The sequence below is a fragment of the Ptychodera flava genome, chromosome 10, assembly GCF_041260155.1.
Source record: "Ptychodera flava strain L36383 chromosome 10, AS_Pfla_20210202, whole genome shotgun sequence".
In the NCBI taxonomy this organism is placed as follows: Eukaryota; Metazoa; Hemichordata; class Enteropneusta; family Ptychoderidae; genus Ptychodera; species Ptychodera flava.
In genome coordinates this window covers 32,730,825-32,755,995 of record NC_091937.1, presented here as the reverse complement: position 1 = coordinate 32,755,995, position 25,171 = coordinate 32,730,825, and the positions used below count along the sequence as shown (strand labels likewise).

Here is a 25,171-nt window from a genome sequence, read left to right as displayed (position 1 = left end):
GAACCCCCATATGTGGTATATCAGAAGAGAATTGTAAAAGTTTGAGAGTTCGAATGTGTGTCCCCGAGGTGCGTTCTACCTTAAGACAACCAGCCTGTCAGCGTCCATACATGCCCACAGTTACTCTAAGAAGTGCCGCCCTTGAAAAGTTCACCCGCTGACGCTACGACAGGTGGTGGTGGGAGTGATCAGCTAGTCTGCCGGTACACGTGTTTGAGAGTCTGACGCATCCTCGTTATTTTGATTTACTTCAAGAGTAATAAGGCATTGTCGCTGGGATCGATTTAATTTTGTACACATAATGTACACATTTTGTAAACATAATGTACACATAAATGTGTACTTAAACTTAAAAGTCTGAAGATCGAGAAGCTGACATAAATTTCCCTGGCCGACAGATATAATCATCGAAATTTAAAGAATTTAAGGAATTACCACCATAGCTTTCTGTAAACTGACTGCAATGAATCAAGTCACCAAAGTACAATATATATATATATATATATATATATATATATATATATATATATATATATATATATATATATATATATATATATATATATTATATATATATATATATATATATATATACATGTGACAAATATTGCATCGTGACTGTTCGAAAGTTTAAGAAGGGAGCATTTCAAGCTTTGACTCCAGAGTATACTTTGTCAAGGGAAAAGCCAAAATTCAGTGCATCTAATAAAATTGTGAGAAACTCTAATTTATCGGTCTATTCAAATTTTTAACTGACATGTTCAGATTTATGTAACAACATCTTGTGCAGATTACAGACTGTAAAGTGAACGAACAATATCACTATATGGAAGGAATAACTCATTTGTTCCGGCAGTATGCTACTATTCCCAATCGATTGCTGACGGATGCCCTGACCAATATGATAAAAAGGGCCTTCAATTTGAGAATTGCAATTGGTTATCGTCGTAAATTACAGGCCGTTTTACGGCAACAGCTACCCGTGTAGCCAATGAGATTGACTTTTGCGTAGGTTCGTGCAGCAGAAAAAAGCTCTGGCTGGCGAAAATACCGTATTATATATTGTGGTAGTTGTCTGCTGATACCAGCATGCGTGTAAGCTGATTCCATCTCTTCAGTTCGGGGCTGTCGTTTGTAATCTCTGAGAGAATGCCACCTTGTCGTTCTGCTATTACCAACTGAAGTTTTGGTGTTGTGTTTACATTGTAAAGGATTATTTTTATCGTCGGATGGAATTAGATATCCTTGTCCTACTCGTCCAAGTGTGTCTCAGTGTTTGATTTCCTAGAGCTTTACGCTGACTTACACATGCGCTGGAAAACGTGTCACGATATGGCACAGAAAACGCGAGTAGTTCTCTGCTCACTGTCAACCTAGCCGCTTCATCTTCATACTGGCATGCTGCAGATACAGGACCGATCGCATGCTCGGTCAGGTTGGGAGAGTGGAGCTCAGAACGCTGTTTGCAGCCCCAAAGATTTATTTTAAAGCTGTTTTGGACGAACAACTCTGTAGTTTGCGACGTTAACATTAGACAGTGGAGCGGAATATGCTACGCAGCCTATGCGTGGGCAAATAAGGTTAGAACTCTCAGACCGCCGAGTGATGTTCAAGAAGAATACCACTTCTACTGTCGCAAATAAGATTGTAGAACGCGCCTCGGGCACAGATATTCCTACTATCAAATTTCTACAGTTCTTTTCTGATCTACCGTTTGTGGTCACCATCTTAGTCTTTTCGAAAATCAAAAATTAACATGGTAATTTGTTCCTCTAGTACCAGACTTTTCAAGGTATCCCCAATATTCATTGTCGATTTGATAATAGAATAGTTGAAAATTACATAGAGGAAAAGTTTCAGCAAAAGTTTCAGTCGTTCACTTTCGAGGCGCACACTAACTTAATCATATTCTCATTACACACCGGAATTTTGCCTCGCACAGGTTACAAATGCCTATTTCTCCTAGGTCATCACCTTTGACCTTCACTAATTCTCCGAGCGGTTCATTATGAGGTCAAGTACTCTATACCATCAAAACACCATACGAAAACTATATAGTGTCGTCTGCTTCTTGAAAAATGACTGCCGCCATCTTCGTGTTAACATTAATTTTGTTTTATGAGCGCGTAGTTTTGTATGTCGTAGATTTAGATATGTATGGTATAGGGATTTTATCATATATCATTGAACATGGCAACCGAGGGCAAGAACAAAAACAGACGTGTTGGTGATCAAACTAAACTAGCATTTTGAAAGACAAAAAATAGCGAAAAACTTCCTCTGTGCAGTTGGGCTTGAGCAAATCATTGTCTTTCAAACCAAATCACCTGGTAAGAAGAATTTTATGATCGATTTCTCACAGTAATATCTGGTTACGTTGTATAGCAGATACAACGAGAGGGCAGGAATCGTCGCGTTCAGCAAGAGGACCGTGTTTTGAATTATTTTTACATCGGGGATAAACACGATACGCCTGGATAAACTTTCCGAGACGCAACAGAGTCTTAACAAACCAAAGGCCAGCGAGAGGTGACCTAATAAATACCATATTTTTCATCAGTGTTGATCCTTGGGTAACGTTGAATGTGATACGTCTGCATAAGATTAAATCGTTGCTCGTTTGGTAAGAGACAGATTTGGAAACAAGTAATTGAAGATGGAACAGACTGCTTCCTTAAAAGTTGACATCGCGGGGGGGTCTTGCCCGGCAGGGGACTTAGTGTTTCGTAGATGCTATGCCGTTCGGAGCAAGAATATCCCGTTTTTGGAAGTCACGTGACGCAGCCGCGTTGACGCTATTCCTTGGTATGTTTTAATATATGCACGCAATATATGTGTTCATTTCAGCAGACGGCTTAGCAGATGATTTAGCGGACGCTGCAGGGCGCGGTAAAGGAATTGTCGAAATAGGATGAAAATTCACTTCACTCCAGATAACCGATGCTGATTTGTAAAAGTGATGACGTCACACTTTCGTGGTTGAAAGTCATCCTTATTCTGAACTCATTTTGGATGCTTGTCCAAACAGAGCATTATTAGGCTCTCGAATCTGGTGCAATAATGCAAAGAAATGAGAGATTCGTGTATGCCCTGATATAATATCGGCTTTCAAATTCAAAATATTGCAGGAATATGATTTTGAAGTGCTGTTCTCGTAATGTTGCACTGTTACTTTAAAACTTGGCATTGACCAAACTGTATTTAATGTTAATGCGATCGATCGGAAATTGAAAAAGAAATCCCTTCGTTCAGAGCTTGAGTATTTTAACACATATCTGCGTCAGTAACATTTCTTACATCGAAATCAAGAATGTTAAGAGCCACCTAGCTACCTATATATGTTTTAAAAATAGCGCCACCCTGGGGTCAGTAAAATATGCCGGAGTTTATAAAAGAAGTGTGGTCGACGCAGACGGTTCACAACGTCGTCACTCTGAAGCCGCAGTCTTGAAGTCACCAAAATGGCAGACGAAGTGATGATCGGGGAGTGGTCGAAGGTGTCGCCGCCAACACCAGAAGTTCAAGCCATGTTAGATTCAGTAAGTCGATGCCATTTATTCTTTAGTTGTTTCTAAGTTTGTCTGAAAGCAATATTAGGCAGAACGTGGTCAGAAAGATGGAATAAAACTAAATAAGCAGTATCTAACTTTTCCTGACATGATTTCTGGAAGAGAAAATTGTGGCTTCAAACACGCAAAGATATGATATTTTGACGATGAGAGTATGTTGTATTTCTGAGCTCGCCAAATTTTCGATAGACCGAGCTCCAGGGACTGTTTTCGTTCAATGTTGAGTTCACCGACGATTACCAGAAATTGAAGGCTCTGAACACTCGGTTGTAAGTTTCTTCTGGCAGAAATTTAATATTTCTCATGTTTTGATCACACAAAGTAAGAAAGAACGATATGAATCAGAGATGTTAATCTGGCATAATGAATTTGAATTCAATCAATTTTTTACTATAGCATTGTTTCCATTTTCTGCAGCAAGGTGAATCTTCAGTCGCATCTGCGACAAAAAAACATTACTTTCCTCCAAATTTAGTACACTGACCACCAAAATTTTGCTTTAGCATGTTTACGGAAAAAGTCGATGGCGACGAAATAAAGTCTTTGTGCATAACAAGCTTTCGCTGAGAATTTTCACCACTACTCGGTCAACAAAATGCTGAGTTTAAACACTAATGACACATATCTAAGCCACATTCTTCAGATAAATTATGCAAATGAAGAAACTCACTTGATTGGCTGATACTGCATCGTCTACGTGCAAATAGCTGTGTAACAGTCATAAACTTTACAGAAACAAACTTCTTTATAGGGTTCAACGAATCGATTGCTTCTGAGATCGTCAGTGTTTTACGATTATCCTTTTAGAAGTTACGGTAATCAGAGACGTCGAATTCTTGGGTGGGTTTAAAGGCTCTGGGCAGGCACATAGGGCAACTCATGATGCTGCAACGTGTATCTGACTATTCATGGACACTTTAAGGTAGAACGCGCTTCGATCGGCGACAGATATTCGGACTCTCAAACTTTTACAATTCTATTCTGATCTACGACTTGTGGGGTTCATTTTGAAGCTCTTGGTGTAAGAAAAATTTTTACTTGCTTAGTTTTTTCGAAAATCAAAAATTCTATTTTTTTCTCATAGAGTTAACACAGGAATGGCGGTCATTTGAATTTCAAATATTGCTAAATCTTTTGTACTTTGTTTCTCTAGAACCAAAATTTGCACGGTGACCCAAGATTTGTATTTTTGATTCGGAAGAGTATGGGTGAAAGATTACTTGAGGAAAGTCTGAGCAAAGTTTAAGACTAGTACTTACTTTCGAGGTGCATACCTTAAAGCAGGAGTATGATAAACACGATTGGAACAAATTTGGGATAATTTGATGGTGAAGTAATGCATATTTGATCTGCAAATTTAAGCCCATATGCTTTTCTTTTATGTTACACACTTGTTTTATGAGTAATTTGTAATATCGCAACATTCAGCTATAGGGCACCTCACATTTTTGAGAAATTTGAAAAATGTGAAAATATAATTATTCCAAATTAGTTCCAATCGTGTTGATAGAATTTATACTGAGAATACCAGTATATATATATATATATATATATATATATATATATATATATATATATATATATATATATATATATATATATATATGGTAGGTTGGTAGGTAGGTAGGTATACATGCATCTATCTATTATCTACATTGTATATATGTATTTACTAGTGGGCTTTGAAATATGTGTTCCTAAGAAACGGGAAAAGTAAACATTTTGTACCCCCTTTGTACCCACGGTGCGTTTTGGTGTTTCATGCTTCCATTGTTTTTCTTGTAGTGTAAATCAATTTGTTTTTGCCAAAAGCCCAACTTTTATGAAAGTAAACCAAAACCTGGAATTTCATCCATCATCATACGTTACATAAACGTTTCTGAAAGCTTTCAGGACAGCTCAACTCGGCTTGTTGTTCCCGATGTATTCCACTGGTTTCCGATGTACCATGTATTGGGCTCGATTCTAATTCGTTTAACGTGATTTATGGTCTATCGTTGAAAACATCTAGGGTCAAGTGAAACATTGTTATGTCAATCGCTGTACAACAAAGTGACTGCGAAGAGATTAGGCGAGATGACTCATGAGAGTAATTCAATACACTAAATGGTTGATGAGCATTTCGTTCGTCTTTCGATCACTTGCTCAGAATGAAATATGTTTTCGTCTCGCTAAAGCATGCCGCTGTATATTTTAGCACAGCACGCAGCACTGCAGAATACCGACATGATACCGACAGTGATCGATGCTTCTGCCGTCTCCATACAGAAAGCTGCGACATTCATTGTTGACGATTTCGACGAAATTTCGGTCGTTCAACGAATATTCGATTACACAAACGTAAAAAAGTAGCACTGACTTATATATCAGTGCATTGCTCGAATATTTCAAACCGTTCTGACGCGTGATATTTCACCGAAAAGATTTAACTAAAATGTGAGAATTGAATGTAGTTATTACAGCATAAGCGCGAGGATCTGTACCATGTGTAATCGACATGCTTTCATATTGCGTCAAAAGGATACATTTGGAAGGATTTTATTTAATCCTTTTAGAGCTGTAATTTTTCCCTCCACAATTTTAATGCAACATTTTACCACTTTTTGTGATATTTTTATGTATTTTTTTGGTAATTTTGGACCAAATGGACCTCATTTTTCATTAGCTACAGTTTTTGATCAAAATTTTGTAAAATCTGAACAAAAATTCATTGGTTATATTTTATCAAGGTGACAGAAATTGACATGGGCGCTCAAAGGTTTTAGCTCAAGTTTGTACGATAGACAAATCATCGGCGCATTCGGCAAAGCGTTTGCACATACAAAAATCACTGGTTTTGACTCTCCGTTCCACCTTCAGGTGGTCCGAATAATCTCTCTACATTCTCTCGCCAGGTCAAAGACAAAGCTGAGGACAAGGCGGGTTTGAACTTCGACGTCTATAAAGTCAAGACATATTCAGTGCAAGTTGTTACCGGCAAGAAGAACTACAGAGTTAAGGTAACGACCGCCATAGGCTTCAAATACCTTTATCGCACGGCTGTGTAGCTCCAGGGTGGCCCGGGTTTGTAGCTTCAAATCAGCGGGGCGGCAGGCTTATTTCTCATAGTTTCCGTTGACATGAGAGCAAGAAGCGAAATAAACACTCTTTGAGTTATGTGGGGATTCTATTTTGAGAGTTTTCGAAACCACAGACGCAGGATTACTTGACAGAGAATCAAACTATACAATTATGATATATATTCATCAGCCTCCATCAGTGGTCGTAGTTCCATGGGTTTAAAATGTTAATACGTATTCAGTAATAACTTTCCTATTTATATGCGTTTATGTTTAACACGCCCTATGATCGAGGGAATTTTTTCTGTTGTAAGTAAATATTTGACGTCCAGTTTTCATGAAGTAAAGTTATTTCATCAGGCTGCTGATCGGAAACGTATCTGATAGTTGTTGTAGGTACTAATGGGTGAAGGAAAAGCTTGCGCGTGCATTTTTCAAAATACATTTCAAGCACCGTCAATAAAGAGGAATTCAAAGCCAAAAGAAAGAACAACTGGTTTTATAAATTGCAGCCAAGAGACCAAGAAGACACAGCAAAATAAAACGAAAAAAAATATTAAAAACGAAGACGACGACAACAACAACAACAACAACAACAACAACAACAACAACGACAACAACAACAACGCAATATCGCCAGAGTAACAGGAATACTTTATCGATGAACTGTTAATTGTGTAGATCTACATAACAAACTGGGAACATGACCACTGCTTGTCAACTCATTGATTTATCGAACTATTATCGTGCAACTGCGAGAGGTGAAGAACTTAAGTCACAGTATACATGTGTTTATCATGCTCATGCGCAGAACTTCTTTTGACCAAAGTTTAAAATAGCTTCAACCGGTCAGAAGTGGTTGGTGAAATTCATAACTTTGAAATAAAAGATATAAATTTGGCTGACGGCGAATGGCGATAAAATATTTTTGCAATGTTTTTCTGATTTTTTTTGTCTCTTTTTTCAAGGTTGACGTTGGTGACGATGAATTCATCCACGTGAGGATGTTTGAAGACGATGGCGGCAAAGTCACTTTGAGATCTGTACAGATAAACAAAACAGTAGACGACGTGTTCTAACGGCGAAGCTGAATCACCTCGCGCCAATTTTGCCTTTCTGTGTGTCTCGCTCTAGCCTGCCATAGCATCACATAAAATAAAGCTAACACGAGTGAAAAATAGTGTCACGCATACCCAAAACAGACCGGGTGACCAATTACGAGAACCAAAACATGGCAGCATGAAGTGTATTTGACCCGAATTACACCTCGAAATACTTTCACATATTTGTGTGTGTGCGTATTACAGGCTATGCGATCCTTCCCGTCTATATAGTGCTACAGTAACAAACATCTGTATAGGGTCCCATGGAACGCGAGCCGATCATAACTCCACGTGTGTAAATAAGCCATCGCTTAACAGCAGGTGACCCGTGTCTGATCCAGACACATACCGTCGTAATATTAGAAACCAGACCGGTTAAGCTATCTGTATTTTATCTCTTTCTTCCGCTCTTCTTCGATTTCTTTCTCTTTTCTATCTTCAGCAGAACATTGTGTGTTGCTTTCTCAGCTTCGTGCTATTCACGATTGATAGCAGAGTTAGGGCGCCCTCAGTGGTTATAATGGAACAAAAGAAGATTTCGGCGTATATCTGTAATATGCTACATATCCTTTTTTATATGACAATAAAAAGGCATTAATCGAACGCTATAACGCGTCGTTGTTTTTAATGTCGGCAAAAGCCCGCATGGAATTCTTTTTAAAAATCGAGACTTTCCCTGAAAAAAAAAACTCCTTAAGAATGTGAAGCACTCTCGTTTTATAAACTGCTTACTTTTGACAGCATAACCCTAGGGTATTAACTTGGCGCAATTCCCAATTCTTTAAGGACCTACATGATCAAGTTTCATTGCATGGATTTCAGCTCATATTTTTCCTCTGGCGTTGGAGGCGCTGTTTTGCATGCCATAATGGACACATGTTTGTGCACATATTCACTCTCCGCTGAAGCTGCTATTGACCAGTCCCTGAAGAGTGAAATCATCTTTCGCATCAGTCTTCTTCCGATTTTTGCTCACCCATGATTAATTGGATACAAAATAAATCAGAATTTATGCCCTGAAATGTTAATTTTGATGACATAGTTTACTCGAAATGTAAAAACTCTGACAAAGAGACAGATATTTCCATGTGTGTGAGCACACGAAGACAGGCTGGTACAAATAAGCAGTGTTCAAGATTGCCGATTTCCTAATCTGTCCGATATGGATGCTTTATATTGATTCGAACACTGGCATTCCCACTTGCAAATCGTCTGTGACGATATCAGTTTGTGGCTATACCACTTCTTGAATTGTTGTCGGTAAGAACTTTGAAACACCAGCTTCAATACTTGTCGTCAGCTTGTACCTAGCTCTAAATATTATGTCATCTTGTTCCCAGCGATCGGTAAAATTATAAGTAATGTCATTTCTCTAAATTGTCTATTTTTGGATTCTCCTTTGTAAGTATTATCAAAATGTGTGATAAAATATAGGGGTCACCGTGCTCGTTTTTGAGATACATGACCATGAATTTTGCCATTTATGAGAAAAAATGCTGAGTCAGCATTTTTTCACCAATGCATTTTCTATGGACGAAATATTTCAATGCTGTTTATCTCAAAAGTTAGCGCGGTGACCATATCATTTTATTTGATCACTATTATTTATTTCTCTAGACTGAGCTTTGTGCAAATTTTCATGAAAATGACAATAGTAGAAATTGATTTTCCAGCAAATTTCAATGTAATCCTTAATCTTATGTCACATGTGCACTGAACATCCATTTAGAGCTATACGCATCAGAACTCGACAGGAACATTCAGAGCTTTCTTTCTTGTGTTGTCCCATGTAAAGTAGGATACAGCCTTTCAATAGCTCGGTTAATCCACAAACCCTTTCTCGAGGGTCTTTGGTTAATCATAGTGTCATCACAACACATTGGCTTTGATGTTACATGACTGTAAATTGAAACTTGTCGGTGTACGATCATTCAGAGAGCATTCCATCCAATATTTAGCACAAGGCTACGTACGGATCGGTCTCTCGGCCACTGGCTGTTGTAAACAAAGCACAGATGAAAAGTCGAATATGTTCAAGTTGAACAAGACTGAACTCTGGGGGCTTCTGTGTGACATCGCTCGGAGTTTAGTTCAGTACACACGCGGTTTATTTTGAGCTCTGTAAACCCCGAGTGAAAAACGAATGCACAGATACTGGCCAATATTATGCTGAGTGTATATCTATCATTTAGGGCTCAGTGGATCCATGTAATGTTAATATAAAAAAATGTGGATTGATTTGACTTGCAAATGACACTACAACAGTCAATTTAAATTTATTATGGTTCAGAGGAATATCAAATGCGTAATTTCCCTAAATAATGTATTCATGAAGGCAAAGCGTATCACTAAGCAACGTATTGGTATGCAAATTAATCGACCATGAATCATTATTGATGGAAAATACATGTGCTGGTGCTCCCAGAAATGCAGTCCATGCCAGGGAGGTTTATAATGAACGAATGAAATCCATCGCCCGATCGTGTTCTGGTCAACATAGTTTTGAAGAGAGGCTTTGACAAGCTCAGCAATATTCAGCAATCATTAGCACTGTTCCAATCACTCCTTTCACAACATGTACTTATTCCAGGCAGTTCTATTCACGATTTTTATGGCCTGAGGAATTCTCAGAATTCGAGAAATGGAACAACTTGTCTTGAAAAAATAGCAGCGTGGCTATAAAATTGAATGCTAAACATACCTATTAACTGCGAATTTTTTCGTTGGTAATTGGTATGTTTATCATTTTGTCAAAACAGACAAAGCAAATAAACATTGCCTAAGAAGGATGAAAAGACTTCTCGATGAAAACTTTTTGTCGTTTTGTGCTGTCGTATTCTGAACAAGTCGTTTGTACGCCACGGTTACCCCTGGCCTAAATTTAACTTCTGGAATGTGAGAAAGACGTGGTCAATCTGCAGCTGATAACACACCATGTTTGGGACGTTACCAGGTCAACAGCCTTATCATAACAACTCGAAGAGTCGGCGACGGGTCAACATTCGTGTATCCAGATGTTTACTCCAATTGAGAGTGATGAAAATTCCTCTTTGAAAGCTTGAAAGCAGAAATAAAGTGTGTCTGACGAAGCACAGATTCCTCTTAAACTCGCTGAGTAGACACTCACTACTTTCTCTCAGTAACCAAAATGAAATGTTTTTCAGCAGGGAAATTTTAAGGATGTAATGAGCTGTGACATGACAGATTATGTAACAAATCTGATGTCGCTTTTTAATAAAAAGTCTCGAACTTATATCAGGGTCATCTGGTGACCTAATTTTCGACAGGTCATGGGAGAAGTAACTGAATTGTACTCCAGGCTTGGAGTCATACAAGGCCATTGTTAGGAAAAACAGAAGTTCCCAACACATCATGATGTGACACATGCGAACTTGAAACTATGACAAGAGGTGTCTCCAATGGCGATTTTAATAATGTAAGTGATTTCGCCGGATGACTCTTGATCCTTTATAGATATCTGGAATTCCGCACCAATTAAACACCAATAAGTGCCAACCAGAATGCATTTCATCTGTAGCCTAAAGACTGGGAAGCTATTTCTAACTGTAGACCCTCCGGGGTTATTCGTTGGTGCACCATATGCCAAACACGAGCCGTAAATTTCAATGAATCAGATACGATATTGGTTTGAAATCTTACTATGGAAAAACTGTAGAATGCGACCTCGATCACAAACAATGCACTAACTCGTTTTAACAGTCAGAACTGCCCTAATGACTTACTTTCAACCATTTCTTGTACGGCATAGACCCTCGAGGGTTTTCTCGAGGGTCTATGCTTATGTTAAGTTTATATGTAGCAATAATTAAAAAAATATTTTACCTTCTATATTATATTCATTATATTATCAACGTAATGTTACCACAAACGATTGGCGTTCGAACCCTAAGTAACACAATTTCCATCGTATAGTCTTCCATTGGTTTTGACTTACAGGGTCCTAACAGGCTTAACTTGAAGATCATGGTTGGACATTATAGATACAGGTGATCGACGAACCCCTATAAGTGCATTTGAATACATGTTCATCTATCTATCTATCTATCTATCTATCTATCTATCTATCTATCTATCTATCTATCTATCTATCTATCTATCTATCTATCTATCTATCTATCTATCTATCTATCTATCTATCTATCTATCTATCTATCTATCTATCTATCTATCTATCTATCGATCGATCTATCGATCTATCGATCTATTGATCTATCTATCTATCTATCTATCTATCTATCTATCTATCTATCTCAATCTATATATAACACATATATAAATATATGTAAATATAAGTAATATTTTTATATATGTATATATTTATATATAAATATAAAGATATGTATATATATTACTTCAAGCACAAATTAATAAGAGTATATATATGTATATATCAATTGAAACTGCAAATTGAAATAAATACGTATATATATATATATATATATATATATATATATATATACACACACACACACACACACACACACACACACACACACACACACACAAGTCCTAGAAGATATGCTGCTTTCACCAGAGAGAGTTGAAGGGTATTGGCAAAAGCCCAGCAACGTTCAACTGTTTTTCAACATAGAATCCACTATTCAGACGCCCTTACAGTAACCCCATCATTACTGTCATCTAACCACAAACATCACATTCCACTGTTCCAAATTTGACTCAGATGTTATGTCTGGCCATCCCACGCAAACGTTCCAGTGCTCAGAGCTCTAAGAATAGACCAACATATTAGATGTACAGAACGGTCCCATAAATTAAGTAATCGGTGTGGACCTTATGCGTATAAGCAGACGCCCAGAACTGTCGACCCCGAGAAAATCAATCTTAAAGACAAGCATGTTGAAGTGAAAGCCCTCGTGAGTGAATTCCTGGCAGGCACTCGAAGCGATGTGTAACTAAATGTTGTTTTCTAATTGTACTAGAAAAGAGACATATTGTAGACTATCAAACCAATGTTTCTAGGGTTACCATTGTCAATTGCACAGGGATAAGATTTAGGGCTAGGTATACAGTCACAATGATGATAATGATGATGATGGTGGTGGTGGTGGTGGTGGTGGTGGTGACGACAATCATGGCGGTGGTGGCGGTAAAAATATAACTATGAAGAATTCTTTTGGAGTTTAGAAAACTAAAAATAGACATTTGGTTTGCTACAGTTACGTCTCCGGTGTCCCATACGTTGCCACATTTAAACACACAGTAAATGGCGATTTTGGCAATAACGATGATAATAATGTAGTTTAGACTTTTGTACCCATGACAGTCAGAAACTGTTCAGGCACCAAATTTTAGCTCGGTGCACAGCAATTTAAAGCAGTATTTACTAGGATACAGCAATAGGCCAAGACGGAGTTCTGTTTGGAACACGGTATCGTCACGTTGACAATCTTTAGAAACATTTTGATGGATCTGTCAGCAGTATATTTCTGTTTATTATACATGCCTTCAGAGTATTGAGTAGGACAAATAACACCATCTGTCAATTAACAGGGCGATATAAGTTTATAGACGCATAGATTAACTCTCCGGAAACTCTGTGCTATTTTATGATGGCTGAGATATGTATTGGTTGAAACGAAGGTTTTAGGTTTTGAGGCCGTTTTTTTTCAGCTCCAGACACGTGTAATAAAGCTTATCATCCCCGAGGGACGTCTTGCCGACTGTGATCAGCTAGCGTTCGGATGTCAACAATCTACTTATACGTGAAGATAATTTAAATCGCAAATTGGCTGTTGGTGATTGACATGCCTTTTGCCCACCACAGTGAATTTAGACGTCTGGCTGTTGTTCTTGTTTGTGTTGTTATTTGGAAATAACATTGAAGAACACTTATTTGTTATCGCTGATGTTACAGTCATATTGATATTGTTACAAACACACGTAGAGGAGCACCATACTCATGGCTAGGGGCTGTAACTTTTTAGGACAGTGTCAGTCTTTTCTATGATTATACATAATAGGTACGGGTGTAACGTTCGCCACAGTCCTCAATATCTGCGCGGTCCTTACAGCCATTGAATTCATTATTTTCTTGACTTCTTTACTTGTGTTTGCAACGATATCAATATGATCGAAACAACAACAACAACAACAACAAATCATTAGTATCTTCAATTTTATTCACAAATGACAAAACAATAAAGAACAAGATTTCTATGTTGCCTGTGGACCAACATAATAAGGGAAAAAATTCACACAAACAGAAAAAATCCCTCAAAGCTAAAAGAAGGCAGTGTTTGTGCGATGTAAGATTGATGGAAGAAAGAGCGGATATCAAAGATTAATACAGATCATATTCACATAGGATATTCATGCATACAGTACCATAACAGTCAACAAAATATATATATTTATTGCAGTATGACTTTACTCGTCAATGGAATGTATACGCCACGTTTTAAATGAAGCTACGTTCCCCGTCTTGTATTGTATATCACGTTGATGTTGGGTTTATAATTGGTACACCAGAGTGATACCACGCACTAATTAGATACCGTCAGTGGTCATCTATGGTTTACTTTCTTGTACGAAGAAAGATCATTGAATGTAATTTAATATTCTGCTATGAAAAAGAGATGCCTTTGAATTTTGGAGAAGCACTGAATGCTTCCCAACGTAAAGGAACTTATGTCTACGTGTAGAAACACAAATCGTGCAAACAGACAGACAGACAGACAAACAAACAAACGAAGTAACATACAAACAGCAAATAAACAAAAACTTATACATACACAAATACATACAAACAGACAGGCGGGCATAGACAGACAGACATACTGACAGACAGGAGACGGACAGACAGAGAGAAAAACTGACAAACAGACACACGCAGACTTAAAGACACATCCATGTCTGTTTTAAGCTCACCATATCTAGGACATGTCTAATTTGCTCACCAAATTTTGATCTTCAACAGTCATCACTACTGATGAAGCAAATAGTTTGCATTCGTCCCGATGAGGGCGCACTTCTATTAACCATATTACCTCTTTACTATCTATGCACTCGTTCAATAGCCGTGGAGTTACAATAGTGACAACAACCGGGGACAACAACAAGCTTCATGTAACAAGGTAGTTGAGAGACAGACCGACCGAACAATACGAGAACGTTAATATCTGTTATTCTCAAATAATATTGACATTTTCAACAAGCTTGCAGTCTATATATAGCTTACGGAAAAAGTTTCTTAGTTGATATGCACCTCGGAACAGTTTGAATATCATAAAGCGACGAGAGACTGCCGTTTAACTTTGAAGGTTACCTGTCAGGTTCATGACCGAAGGCTGCTTCTGAACTTCACATTCTGTGCATTGTTTCATGCCTCCCTTTGGATACAAGTAGTATGAACACTTCGAATGTGCGCTTAATTTCAGAAAACCTTAACAGAGAATGTCAGAAACCTGAATTGTGACATTCATCAAATACTATATTACTGTACTGTTTCTCTCGGAATTCAGTCAGCGAACAAATGATGTAACAATTCTACATTTGTCAGCTTTAGCAATCGAAGTCTAGCGTAGCTTCTATTGTAAACGATTATAGTTATAAAAACGATTAGTAAGTTATGAGGATGTTGTTTCTCGCTGATCCAATGTAGAAGGTAGCTTCCTCCGACTGAGAGGGATGCTAACAGGTACATCATAGCACCATATCCATGATGACCAAATATCGCGCCAGGGCAATGATTTATGCAGCAAAGTCACATGTCTATTTGAGTGAATGATTTCCGCCAACAAAAACATGGCACGTATCAAAACTGACCTCTGTCGGTTTTATGAATTTGCACTACTGTCGCGTTTCGACCGGTTGTAATCTTAGAATCGGTTGTTAATTTGCATATAGCAGAGGCGTTTCTGATTACTCTTTTATAACGCGTTCCGCTGTGCTTTTCCCCACAAAATAGTCAGTCCATTTCTAAGAACATCCATGTCTGATATTAAAAATAACCAATCATTTCTTAGCGAAAATGCGTAAAGCAATTATGAGTTCAACCGTTGTTTAACAAAATCCTGCCTGTTGATTTGTCATAAGGAATTTTTGCAGGAAGATGCAGGTGCTGAGAGATTTATAATGCTCACAAATCGATGTTAGGTTAGCCATGCTCCGACCGCGCTGATCTTCTTACTCATTAAAAGTCACAAGGCTGTGATAGTTTCCCCCATTTCTTCAGACTACTCGTTTCCAATGTATTTTTGTCGTCTGCGTGAATTCGATACAAGAATATCACCTTACAAATACATAGTATCTAGTCAAGCCGCCACCAAAACTGGCTCGGTTTTAAATCTCTGACGGTCCTGGGGTAAACGTAATTCACCATCGTTGAAATAAATTATTGCGTGATCCGTCCAATGAATGTAGATTATGTTTCATATATTTACCACGAATGTAGCTTAAGCAAATCAAATGCCCCTTTGGAGTTTTTATTTTTATGCTTGCGGTATTTTCATTCGTTACAAACCATCGTCACGTAATCACCTTAAAAGGTACAAAGTGCATGCAGATGCGTTAGATTTAGCAACTGTGGAAATGCTTAAATTGATGTAAGACATTGGAACGTTAGTGTTGACTGTATGTGGGGGGGGGGGGCGTCTACTTTTGGTTTGTCGCTGACTCCACCCCCTTTTTAGGTCAGGGTATAATAATAAAGGGAAAGCAGAAGTTTGGTAGTTTCACGCCAGTACTTCAGTTTCTACTCCTCGTGCCAAGATGGATACAGATCTGCAAGACGGAGTGCTGGGAGGGTGGACCAAGCCACAGCCGCCAACTCCTGAAGTCCAGGAGATGCTCACGTCGGTGGGTACTTTTTTCGAATTTCGTTTTAATCCCTCTCCCACGTGTCGCGTTTGTCCAAAGGATTTGGTGAGCAAAAATAGGAAATGTTCGAAAAGAGCACACCGCGAAAAGCTTACCCATTCGAGCCGTTTTTGCAGATCTACTCAATCGTATCTTTTCCGGTGTTAATGACAGACAATTACCAGGAAAGAAACGTCTTCCGTACCGTTTGGAGCGAGCAATCAACACGTGGTCTTGTACGCTGTGCATCTTGTCAGCAGAGTACGCACGTGTAAACCGACAACCTAAACATTTTCGATGCAGATACTAAGGTCTACGCCGACGGCATGATTACGTCTTTGCAATTCACAGTCATGCCACTATTTTGTAAAAAACAATTTTGAAGAGTAACAAACTACTTCAGAAGATGGAAGAATTTTGTTTGAACTATAGCCTGTGCGATTCTGAGATTCTTTAGAACCGTTTGAAATAGCATTTATGTCTGGCACTCTTCGTGACCTCGAGCGGTTTGAACATTCTTTGGAGGAAATGCTCTCAAGCGTCAAACATTATGAGGATTGTGTTCTTTGTTTCTTGGCGCAATCAACAAATCATTGTGTCGAAAATCAAATTTTTCGCGTCGGCAGGTAACTTTTGCCGCCTAGCAGGCAGTGCAACATAACGCGTTGCCTATTTTCCCGCGTCTGTGGCAAACGCTCTAAAAGTATCTAGGGTCATAAGTAATTACACACGTCTTGCGTGCATGTTTGTTAAGGTAGTACGCGCTTCGAAATTAAAAGACTTAGCTTTTCCTAGGGACACTTGAAACAATTTCTTTCGAAGTAAAGAATAAATTAAAGGTTACCGAGCAAGATATAGCATTTCAAAAACAAATTATCCATTATTTACCGACACTTGAAATTCAAAATGGTCGTCATCCCTTGTGTTAACACGATGGAAGAAAATTAAATTTTCGATTTTCACAAATATTAGACTGATCAAAACTTCATTTTCTCCATGGCTTCAAAATGAGCCCCCACAAGTGGTAGACCGATTACGTTTTGTAAATGTCCGAGTATTTGTTCCCCGAGGGACAGTATACCTTAATTCGTGGCGCGTTTGTCTCCTTACCTGTACTGTAGAATAACTGAAGGTTCGTGAACGAGGACGTGTTTCGAAATGCAAGGAAAAGTTTTGAAATCTACCCCGGTGAACCTGTAATGCTGGCTGTGTATATCATTCGCCGTGTCTCCTTTGAATTGTCAAATCGAATGATGTTACAATAACAACAGTGGAATCAGAAACATCTGTAGGTCGTTCGTTCACAATCTTAATCTGGGCTTGGTTTGATGGAAGGGACACACGGGACCTCGTTCCAGAGTGTATGTTAGCATTGGGACTAAAAACGTGACAGTCACGTCACTCAGGGAAAATTTCTGCAGAAATTACGTGTACATTTAGTGTCCTTTTAGGACATGTTGCTCGGTAGAAATGTTCTAGCAAGAGAAATAAATCCACCGAAACTAGCGTTTGTACTGCGTAATCAATGCCAGCGTGACTAACTTCGTATGCATTGCGGTCTTGGGAACACTCCCTCTGAAAGTTTTCCAAGTGAACAAGATCCAATAGAGCCTACCCACTGACCATGGTAGGGTCAGCAAGTTGGGCTGATTTACTGGAGAATGTCCAACATTACAGAAAAAAAAGTTCTCTGGCTTCTACGTGCTAGCACACCCCTCATATTGAGTTGCATTGGAACGTGCTCACAAAAAACCGACTTTCATTGTTATTGTGTGTATGTATGTACAAAAATGGTACCAGTCCAGTGAAGGAGCAGTTTGTGATTTCAGCATTTGATAGTTTTGTCGGGATCTTTCTCAGCATATGAATATCAAATGCTGTTTCTTACTTTACCACCTAGCGGTTTGATTTAGACTGAGCGCTTCGTTTGTAAACGTTATCGGTGTAATGTGTGCCAGTCGCTCGGTGTTATTCAGTTCGATGGCTTTCACCCTACTTTGGAGGTTTGTATGAATTTCTTGGATGTGCACATAAGAATCACGTCATTTGTGTGTTTTCGTGTAAAAGTAATTCGCGCCTCGAAAGTGAAAGATTTAAACTTTTGTTCAAACTTTCCTCAAGGAATCTGTCAACCATTCTCTTTCAAATCAAGATTAAAAATCAGGGGTCACCGTGCAAATTTTGGTACTAGAGTAACAAATTACTCAAGAGCAACCGATATTTTAAATTCAAAATGACCGCCACCTCTATGTTAACTCCAAAGAGAAAAACAAAAAATTCGATTTTCAAAAAACTAAGACTGTGAAAATTTTTCTTACAATAATACCTTTAAAATGACCCCCACAAGTGGGAGATCAGAAAGAACTTTAGAAGTTTGAGAGTCAGACTATCTGTCCGCGAGGTGCTTTCTACCTTAAAGACATAGCTTTGTTGTAGCAATGATGAAGTCTGGCTTTAGTATGTATGAACAAGTGAACACTCTCCCCGCTTATAGAAATATCAAATCGCGTTCACATGTGACAAATTCAAAAATGTATGAGTTGGGACTCCACTTGACCATTTGGAGGATAGTACGGTAATTTTAACAGCCCTAATATCGGATGAAACTTCCGTTGCAGTCCGGGACAGTTTTTTGTCGGATTGTAATGTCTAGGGAGTCCCACGGGATGTTCCAGCAAGAGAGATTTCAGGCAAGAAATGACATAGAGCACACTTCTCACTCAACCCGGCAGTAAAAAACAAATTTAATATAGAAATAGGGCACGTTTTTCTTCTTAATCGAAGGTTATGACACAAAGTGATTGTGCTTACACTTAAAGTTGCAGTACCAAAATACCTGTTCAGCCCTTCGTTGGCATTTGTAACTTTCAGAGCTGAAGAAAAGGCAAAAACAAACAAACGGAAACGTTTGAAATGCCGAGGGATTTTTGCATACTTTGAACTGACAGGATACTGACATCTGTCCCCTCAGACTGTAATTACACTTGGAGAGCCAACTTTCGAAAACTCGAGGGCAACAGGAAACGGTGACAATAGAGTTGAAAAGGATAAATTCTCGACGCGCGTAAGTTTGCTGCAGGTCGTGGGACCAACTCAAAACTCTTGTCTGAGGCTTCTGCTGAGTAAACACATCTCATATGGATCGAATACTGAGGCTTAAACGGAAACGAGGACATCGCTTTTCAAGCTAGGGGTGCAGCAACACAGAACAAACTCTTGACATCGCTATAGCCATGGCGACTGCAGTCCTATTAAATGGCACACAAAAGTAAAGTTGACACTCTAGTATATCGAAGACATCACCAAAATAATGTTTGAACTGACTACGTGAAAAATCTCATCAAATCCGAAGGGTCTGCGGTTCGAACGTTTGCAAGGATGTTTATTATGCATTGCTTTCAAATATAGACATTTTTGCAAAGTTCGTCAAAGGAGATCACTATGTAAAGTATAGTAACATCTGTATTTGGACATGTTATTATCCACGCTAGCGAAGTGTGGACGATCAAAATACATACCATGGGATTACATGAACCAGGTATATGTCTAGCATAGTTATGGTCTCAAAAATTGGACGATGGAAAATATGCCGAGTTGAAATGAACACCAGATGAGGAAATTCTCAAGCTCGCACAAGGTGGATAAGAGATCAATCTATGATCACTTATGCATCTGATGCAAAGAAGAGAAACCGGATAACAGATGATAAAATGGAAATTGAAGAATGTGGCTGCATACTGAGGTTCAGTGCCATTGAAGTGAGGACAGATATAAAATAGACTGTAGAGCTACTCTGATGAAATAAAAGATTTGCAACGTCTCGGTATGCTGACTGGACACGGCGAATGGTAGAAATTCAACCTCAGGACGCTGCAGAAGTTAATTACGAAGCTATTTGGGATCGAATCAGTAGTGGACACGTCTTCCTCGGCTCTACAGAATGGAAATGAAATGTTGGAAGGGAATGGGTGACCATGGTGTCGATTACAGTTTTATCTCAAAAGCTAAAGTGTACGAAACACAGTACCAACGCTTCATCGTTGAATGTGACATCGATTTGCGTTCTATCAACGACAGTCTGTTTTTTCCTTTATACAAAAGGTTTTAGTTATGTCCGACAAATGAAGTACATAGGTGGTCTTTTCTAGACACCTTTTTACATATTGCGCGCCTGTTTAGATTAACTACTCTCCGAACATAATAACGGTACCCGGACCATAACGAATATAGCATGTGGCGACTATATTTCAACGAATGTGGTCTCTGGCGCCGCAGGGCGATGTCGTTTACTCTGCACCTGACATAAATCTTGGAAAATTACATCATCGCGATGACAAGAATGTGAAACTGACAGGTGACGTGTCAAGGGGTGCTGAACTCCTAACACCTGTCAATTTCATCATGTAATAGGAATGTAATTGCATTAAACATCATGAAATATGGTCGAACAGACGTGCAAATTGGAAAAATGTCTACTCGTAAAAGAAATAGTGAGTCATCAAGGGGACAGATATAATTTCGGATGCAAATATGGTAAATTTTTAGGGGACACGCAGCAATTTCATGGTGCAATAGAGTTGTAGGGAAGAGACGAGCTGCATACCGTGTGATTGTTAAACATGGTGAAAATATCAACTTTTTCGCCGTTTCAAAGAATTGAGGGTAATGTTCTTGGAGAAAATTCCCTAACCTCCCGAGTCCTTCAAAAGTAGGTCAGGTCACGCATCGATTAAATTGTTGTCCCGCTGGCGTGGAATAACCCTACGATTTCGAAAATATCAACTTACCGCTTGAGAAATTGATATGAACAAGTATTACACATTAGGATCTGTATGTTTTTATAATCATCCGCTCTGTTGTGTCCTTTCAGATTTTTATTGATTGTTTCATTGATGTCACGTGATATTATTTATGTAGTCTCTTTTTAGCTTGTTTTATAACACATCAAGACTTTCGCTACATTGGTATCTCAGGGAACAGTCATCTCTGTAATTTGTAGTAATTTATCGCCATTGCTGTTAAAATAAATAGACTAGGTTCTCATGACTAGCTATTATTGGTACCTTTCTCATAAGTATTGTATCATTAATTTATTTACTTTTTTGAATAAAGACTGACTACATGACTGAATGAAAATCTCAGCGCAATACTTGTTAATGTACAGACCACGTTGTATCTCTAATCATCACATACTAATGCACTCACTGGATAACCACACTCTGTGCTGACAAGCTGAATGACAGGGGTGTACAGGACGTATTGGTATCGATTACTTCTCATTGAGGGAGGCGAAATCATGAAAGATAATATCGGTGACATCTCCGCATGTCACACTCTACAGACTGCCGTTTGCAAATACACTCTTATCTATTGCTAATAAGTGGAGATACACTTGGCACGGACTATCTCAAAAGTGCGCCCTCTCTAGGTGTAGCTGTACATTTATACCAGCGACACCTGGACGAATGAATGACAAAGTTATATTCAAAATGTCCTGCTTTACCACACAACCCACGATAAATCAAACGGGAAGCCATATTCCCACCAACGCTGCTGTGTTTGTGACCGTTTACAGTCAGTGTACGTTTTAACCTATGAAGTCCCTAAGCGACTTTTTCGCCTGTGTTCGCACGTACACTTAGAACTGGATGTCGCCGGATAAAGTTTCGCGTAGATATATTGGAAGGGCCAACAGCTGTAACTTTTAATGCTTAAACTATTTTGTTTTGTAAGTCCATTTCAAGGTTTTGTGCTACTCCTTAAAACACCTACTATTCATTTGTCAACAGCGTCCATCCTAGTAAAATACACTTTGTGTTGTTTACATTTAGAGTCAAGTCCGGATCAGAATTCACTTGTCAACAATAGCAATGCAGTGTAAACATGCACAGGCTTGGTTTACAAGCTGTACACTGTGTTTCTCAATGTTCTTTGGAGTAAAATGGTTGACATTAAATACCGAAAATAGTGAAAAATCGATAAAAGTTACAGCTACTGTCCCTTCAAAATTTTACTGAGTTGGAAGTTGATGCTAAATATAATTAACGTAGCATTTTCACTCTGGTGCTTCCATCACAAACACTACCATACCTGTAGTCAGCGTACAAGCTCAACCTTTTTCTCAAATATAACCAATAACACATTGTATGCAACATTCTACTGGTTTCTCTGTCCCTAATATTTACATGTAGCAATTGGTTCTCCGAACCCAGAGTTTCAGAAATAAACAGGTCATTTCGTCATTTGAAAGCAATTCTTTCTTCCTTTTTCAGTTGAAAGAGGCAATCGAAGATAAAGCGGGGATTTTCTTCGATACATTTGAAGTGAAGACTTATTCGACTCAAGTGGCAACAGGAACAAACTACAGGATTAAGGTAGGAAACATTGCTACTTTTTTAATCGGCAAGAACAAGAAGTCTAAGTTTCCGAACCGAAAGCTTTCATTTCGGTCTCGTTTGCAAGAGCGAGCAGGATTGCGCGTAAAAGATATTTGGAGAGACTGCAAAGGTAATTAGGTCATAGTGTCTGAGAAACGCAGTCTGGCTAATTCTGACATGTGTTTGAAAAACATTCCACAAATCTGTAATGATCTTCTGACGGGTGTCACGTCTGGTATGCAAACGCGATAACTCAAGGAGATGTGAGTGCGTGCAAATGAGGGCCTGTCCGGCTTTACCATTCTACTACTCGATTGAGGGCGGAGACACGCTCACTCACTGGTTTAAGTCGGCTAAGTACTTGCAAACGTCCACTCAAGGAGTCCTCAAGACACACGATAGCAAATTTAGGTCATCGTCAATAAAGACATCTTGTTTTAACTTGAATGAATGAATATTAAATCCATTAGAATAACGCAATGGATAACTGACTTTACACTGAGCAAAGCTCAATGTCTTGTTAACGAGAGGGCTTGGGAATTGGTAATGGGATTTTCTTTTACAAACGCTAGCATAGTCAATTCTTGTGTCTTATTGACAGGGGAAGCACTGAATTCAAGTTGTATATGAAATGCATTTGTGTATGGAATGCATATCAGAAACGCACTTCAATCACAAATGTGCAAAATTTTTATCACACATTTTCAGTGAACACCGATCTTCTCTGATTTGTCCAGGTCCACGTTGGCGACGACATGTACATCCATGTGAGACTCTTCGAGAACCAGAAAGGCAAGATCAACCTGAGGTCCGTCAAAATCAACAAGACAGACGATGACATGTTTTAGAGAGAACAAACCAAGAAGGATATCTCATCTACTCTTTTATTATACCGGGGGAATGGCTTGCCCGTGGTCTTCGCGTCAGATAATCAGTCTATACTTACTGGCGTCACGCGACTCATACAAGACGGACTGAGAAGCGTGATATTATTTATATTTAGAAAAAAAGGAGACTGTAGACGCTTGAAGCAGCATACCGATGCGTCTTCTGGACTGTCACTTATAATTCCTGGCATCGTTACTGTTCATCCGTGCTATTCGGACTAATCGGAGTCTTTTTACGGAACGTGAAAATGTAACCGTTAGGGGACCCATACGTGTAGGGCGCTATTATTAAAGCCTAGCTCTGGCAATGGTCCAGGAACTTGTACAGATGCAGTGGACTTAATTACGTACAGCTGCAGCATCACTCGTCTGTTTATTAAGTGCATGACTCTCTTTCTCCGCTCATCATGTATAAAAATCTGTATGTGTCTCTGCACATGTATATTTAATGACCGTATTTATGCCTTCGAGAAAACTTTGCTTGAAGTATAGTGACGATCTCAGAAATCAATGTGAAAACAGAGCTTAGAATAACACTTTTTTGTAGGTAACTGAGAATGTCATCAACGTAGTCAGGTAATTCTTTTCAATATGTGATATTTTTGCGCCTGAATAAAAAAAAATGCACGTAAAACAAAATAACTCATCACTGCTGTCGCCCTCAATAGACCAATGGAAACAGAAAGTCCTGTTAAAATCAGCTTTCAGCTCTGGCGGATTCTTCCCACAGAATGTAAAGCTCCCTCAACGCTGAGTTCAGTTGATTTATGGGGCGCCCTCTATAGGACGTGTAGTAAAACCATATTTCGCACTGACAGAAGTGAGACATTTCATTGAAAAAATGTGTCTGTACAAGACGGTGGTGACCAGTTTCAGGGGAAATTGTTCTATCACTGCTACGCAGATCTTGCTCTATCTCCATGATCATTACAGAGCCAAAGCAGTGGCCATGTCATTAACATAATCTACCGTAATGCCATGGTAATAAGTAAGTCACTGAACTTCTCCTCGGGCATAAACATAACTTTTTTACAGGAATACCTACCTACCTACCTCCCTACCTCCCTCCCTATCTCCCTCCCTCCCTCCCTCCCTACCTACCTCCCTACCTACCTACTTACCTCCTTCCCTCCCCCCCCTGTGTCTATCCAATTACCCACCAACGCACCCACCGACTAACCGACCTACTTACCTACCTCCCTGTACCTACCTACTTACCCACAACCCACCCGCCCACCTACCTACCTACCTACCTCCCTGTACCTACCTACCTACCAAACAACACACCCACCCACCTACCTACCTACCTACCTACCTACCTACCTACCTACCTACCTA

At 39.0% G+C, this 25,171-nt stretch overlaps 2 protein-coding genes across 2 annotated transcripts; both read left to right on the top strand.

Annotated features, from left to right (window-relative positions):
- The first annotated feature begins 3,353 nt into the window (after positions 1-3,353).
- LOC139142546 (cystatin-B-like) lies at positions 3,354-8,334 on the top strand. Its single transcript, XM_070712508.1, has 3 exons — positions 3,354-3,539; positions 6,464-6,568; positions 7,597-8,334. Exons 1-3 carry the CDS (start codon positions 3,462-3,464, stop codon positions 7,705-7,707), a joined length of 294 nt encoding a protein of 97 aa, XP_070568609.1. The 5' UTR covers positions 3,354-3,461; the 3' UTR covers positions 7,708-8,334.
- Positions 8,335-16,408: 8,074 nt separating this feature from the next.
- Positions 16,409-24,463, top strand: LOC139142545 (leukocyte cysteine proteinase inhibitor 1-like). The gene is made up of 3 exons (XM_070712507.1): positions 16,409-16,569; positions 22,842-22,943; positions 23,684-24,463. Exons 1-3 carry the CDS (start codon positions 16,483-16,485, stop codon positions 23,792-23,794), a joined length of 300 nt encoding a protein of 99 aa, XP_070568608.1. The 5' UTR covers positions 16,409-16,482; the 3' UTR covers positions 23,795-24,463.
- The last annotated feature ends 708 nt before the right edge of the window (positions 24,464-25,171 follow it).

Excerpts from the sequence above, each read along its gene's own strand:
- LOC139142546 (XM_070712508.1), top strand. The coding sequence starts at position 3,462 with ATGGCAGACGAAGTGATGATCGGGGAGTGGTCGAAGGTGTCGCCGCCA. Across the intron at positions 3,540-6,463 it reads TTCAAGCCATGTTAGATTCA|GTCAAAGACAAAGCTGAGGA; the intron begins GTAAGTCGATGC and ends TTCTCTCGCCAG. Across the intron at positions 6,569-7,596 it reads AGAAGAACTACAGAGTTAAG|GTTGACGTTGGTGACGATGA; the intron begins GTAACGACCGCC and ends TCTTTTTTCAAG.
- LOC139142545 (XM_070712507.1), top strand. The coding sequence starts at position 16,483 with ATGGATACAGATCTGCAAGACGGAGTGCTGGGAGGGTGGACCAAGCCA. Across the intron at positions 16,570-22,841 it reads TCCAGGAGATGCTCACGTCG|TTGAAAGAGGCAATCGAAGA; the intron begins GTGGGTACTTTT and ends TTCCTTTTTCAG. Across the intron at positions 22,944-23,683 it reads GAACAAACTACAGGATTAAG|GTCCACGTTGGCGACGACAT; the intron begins GTAGGAAACATT and ends TGATTTGTCCAG.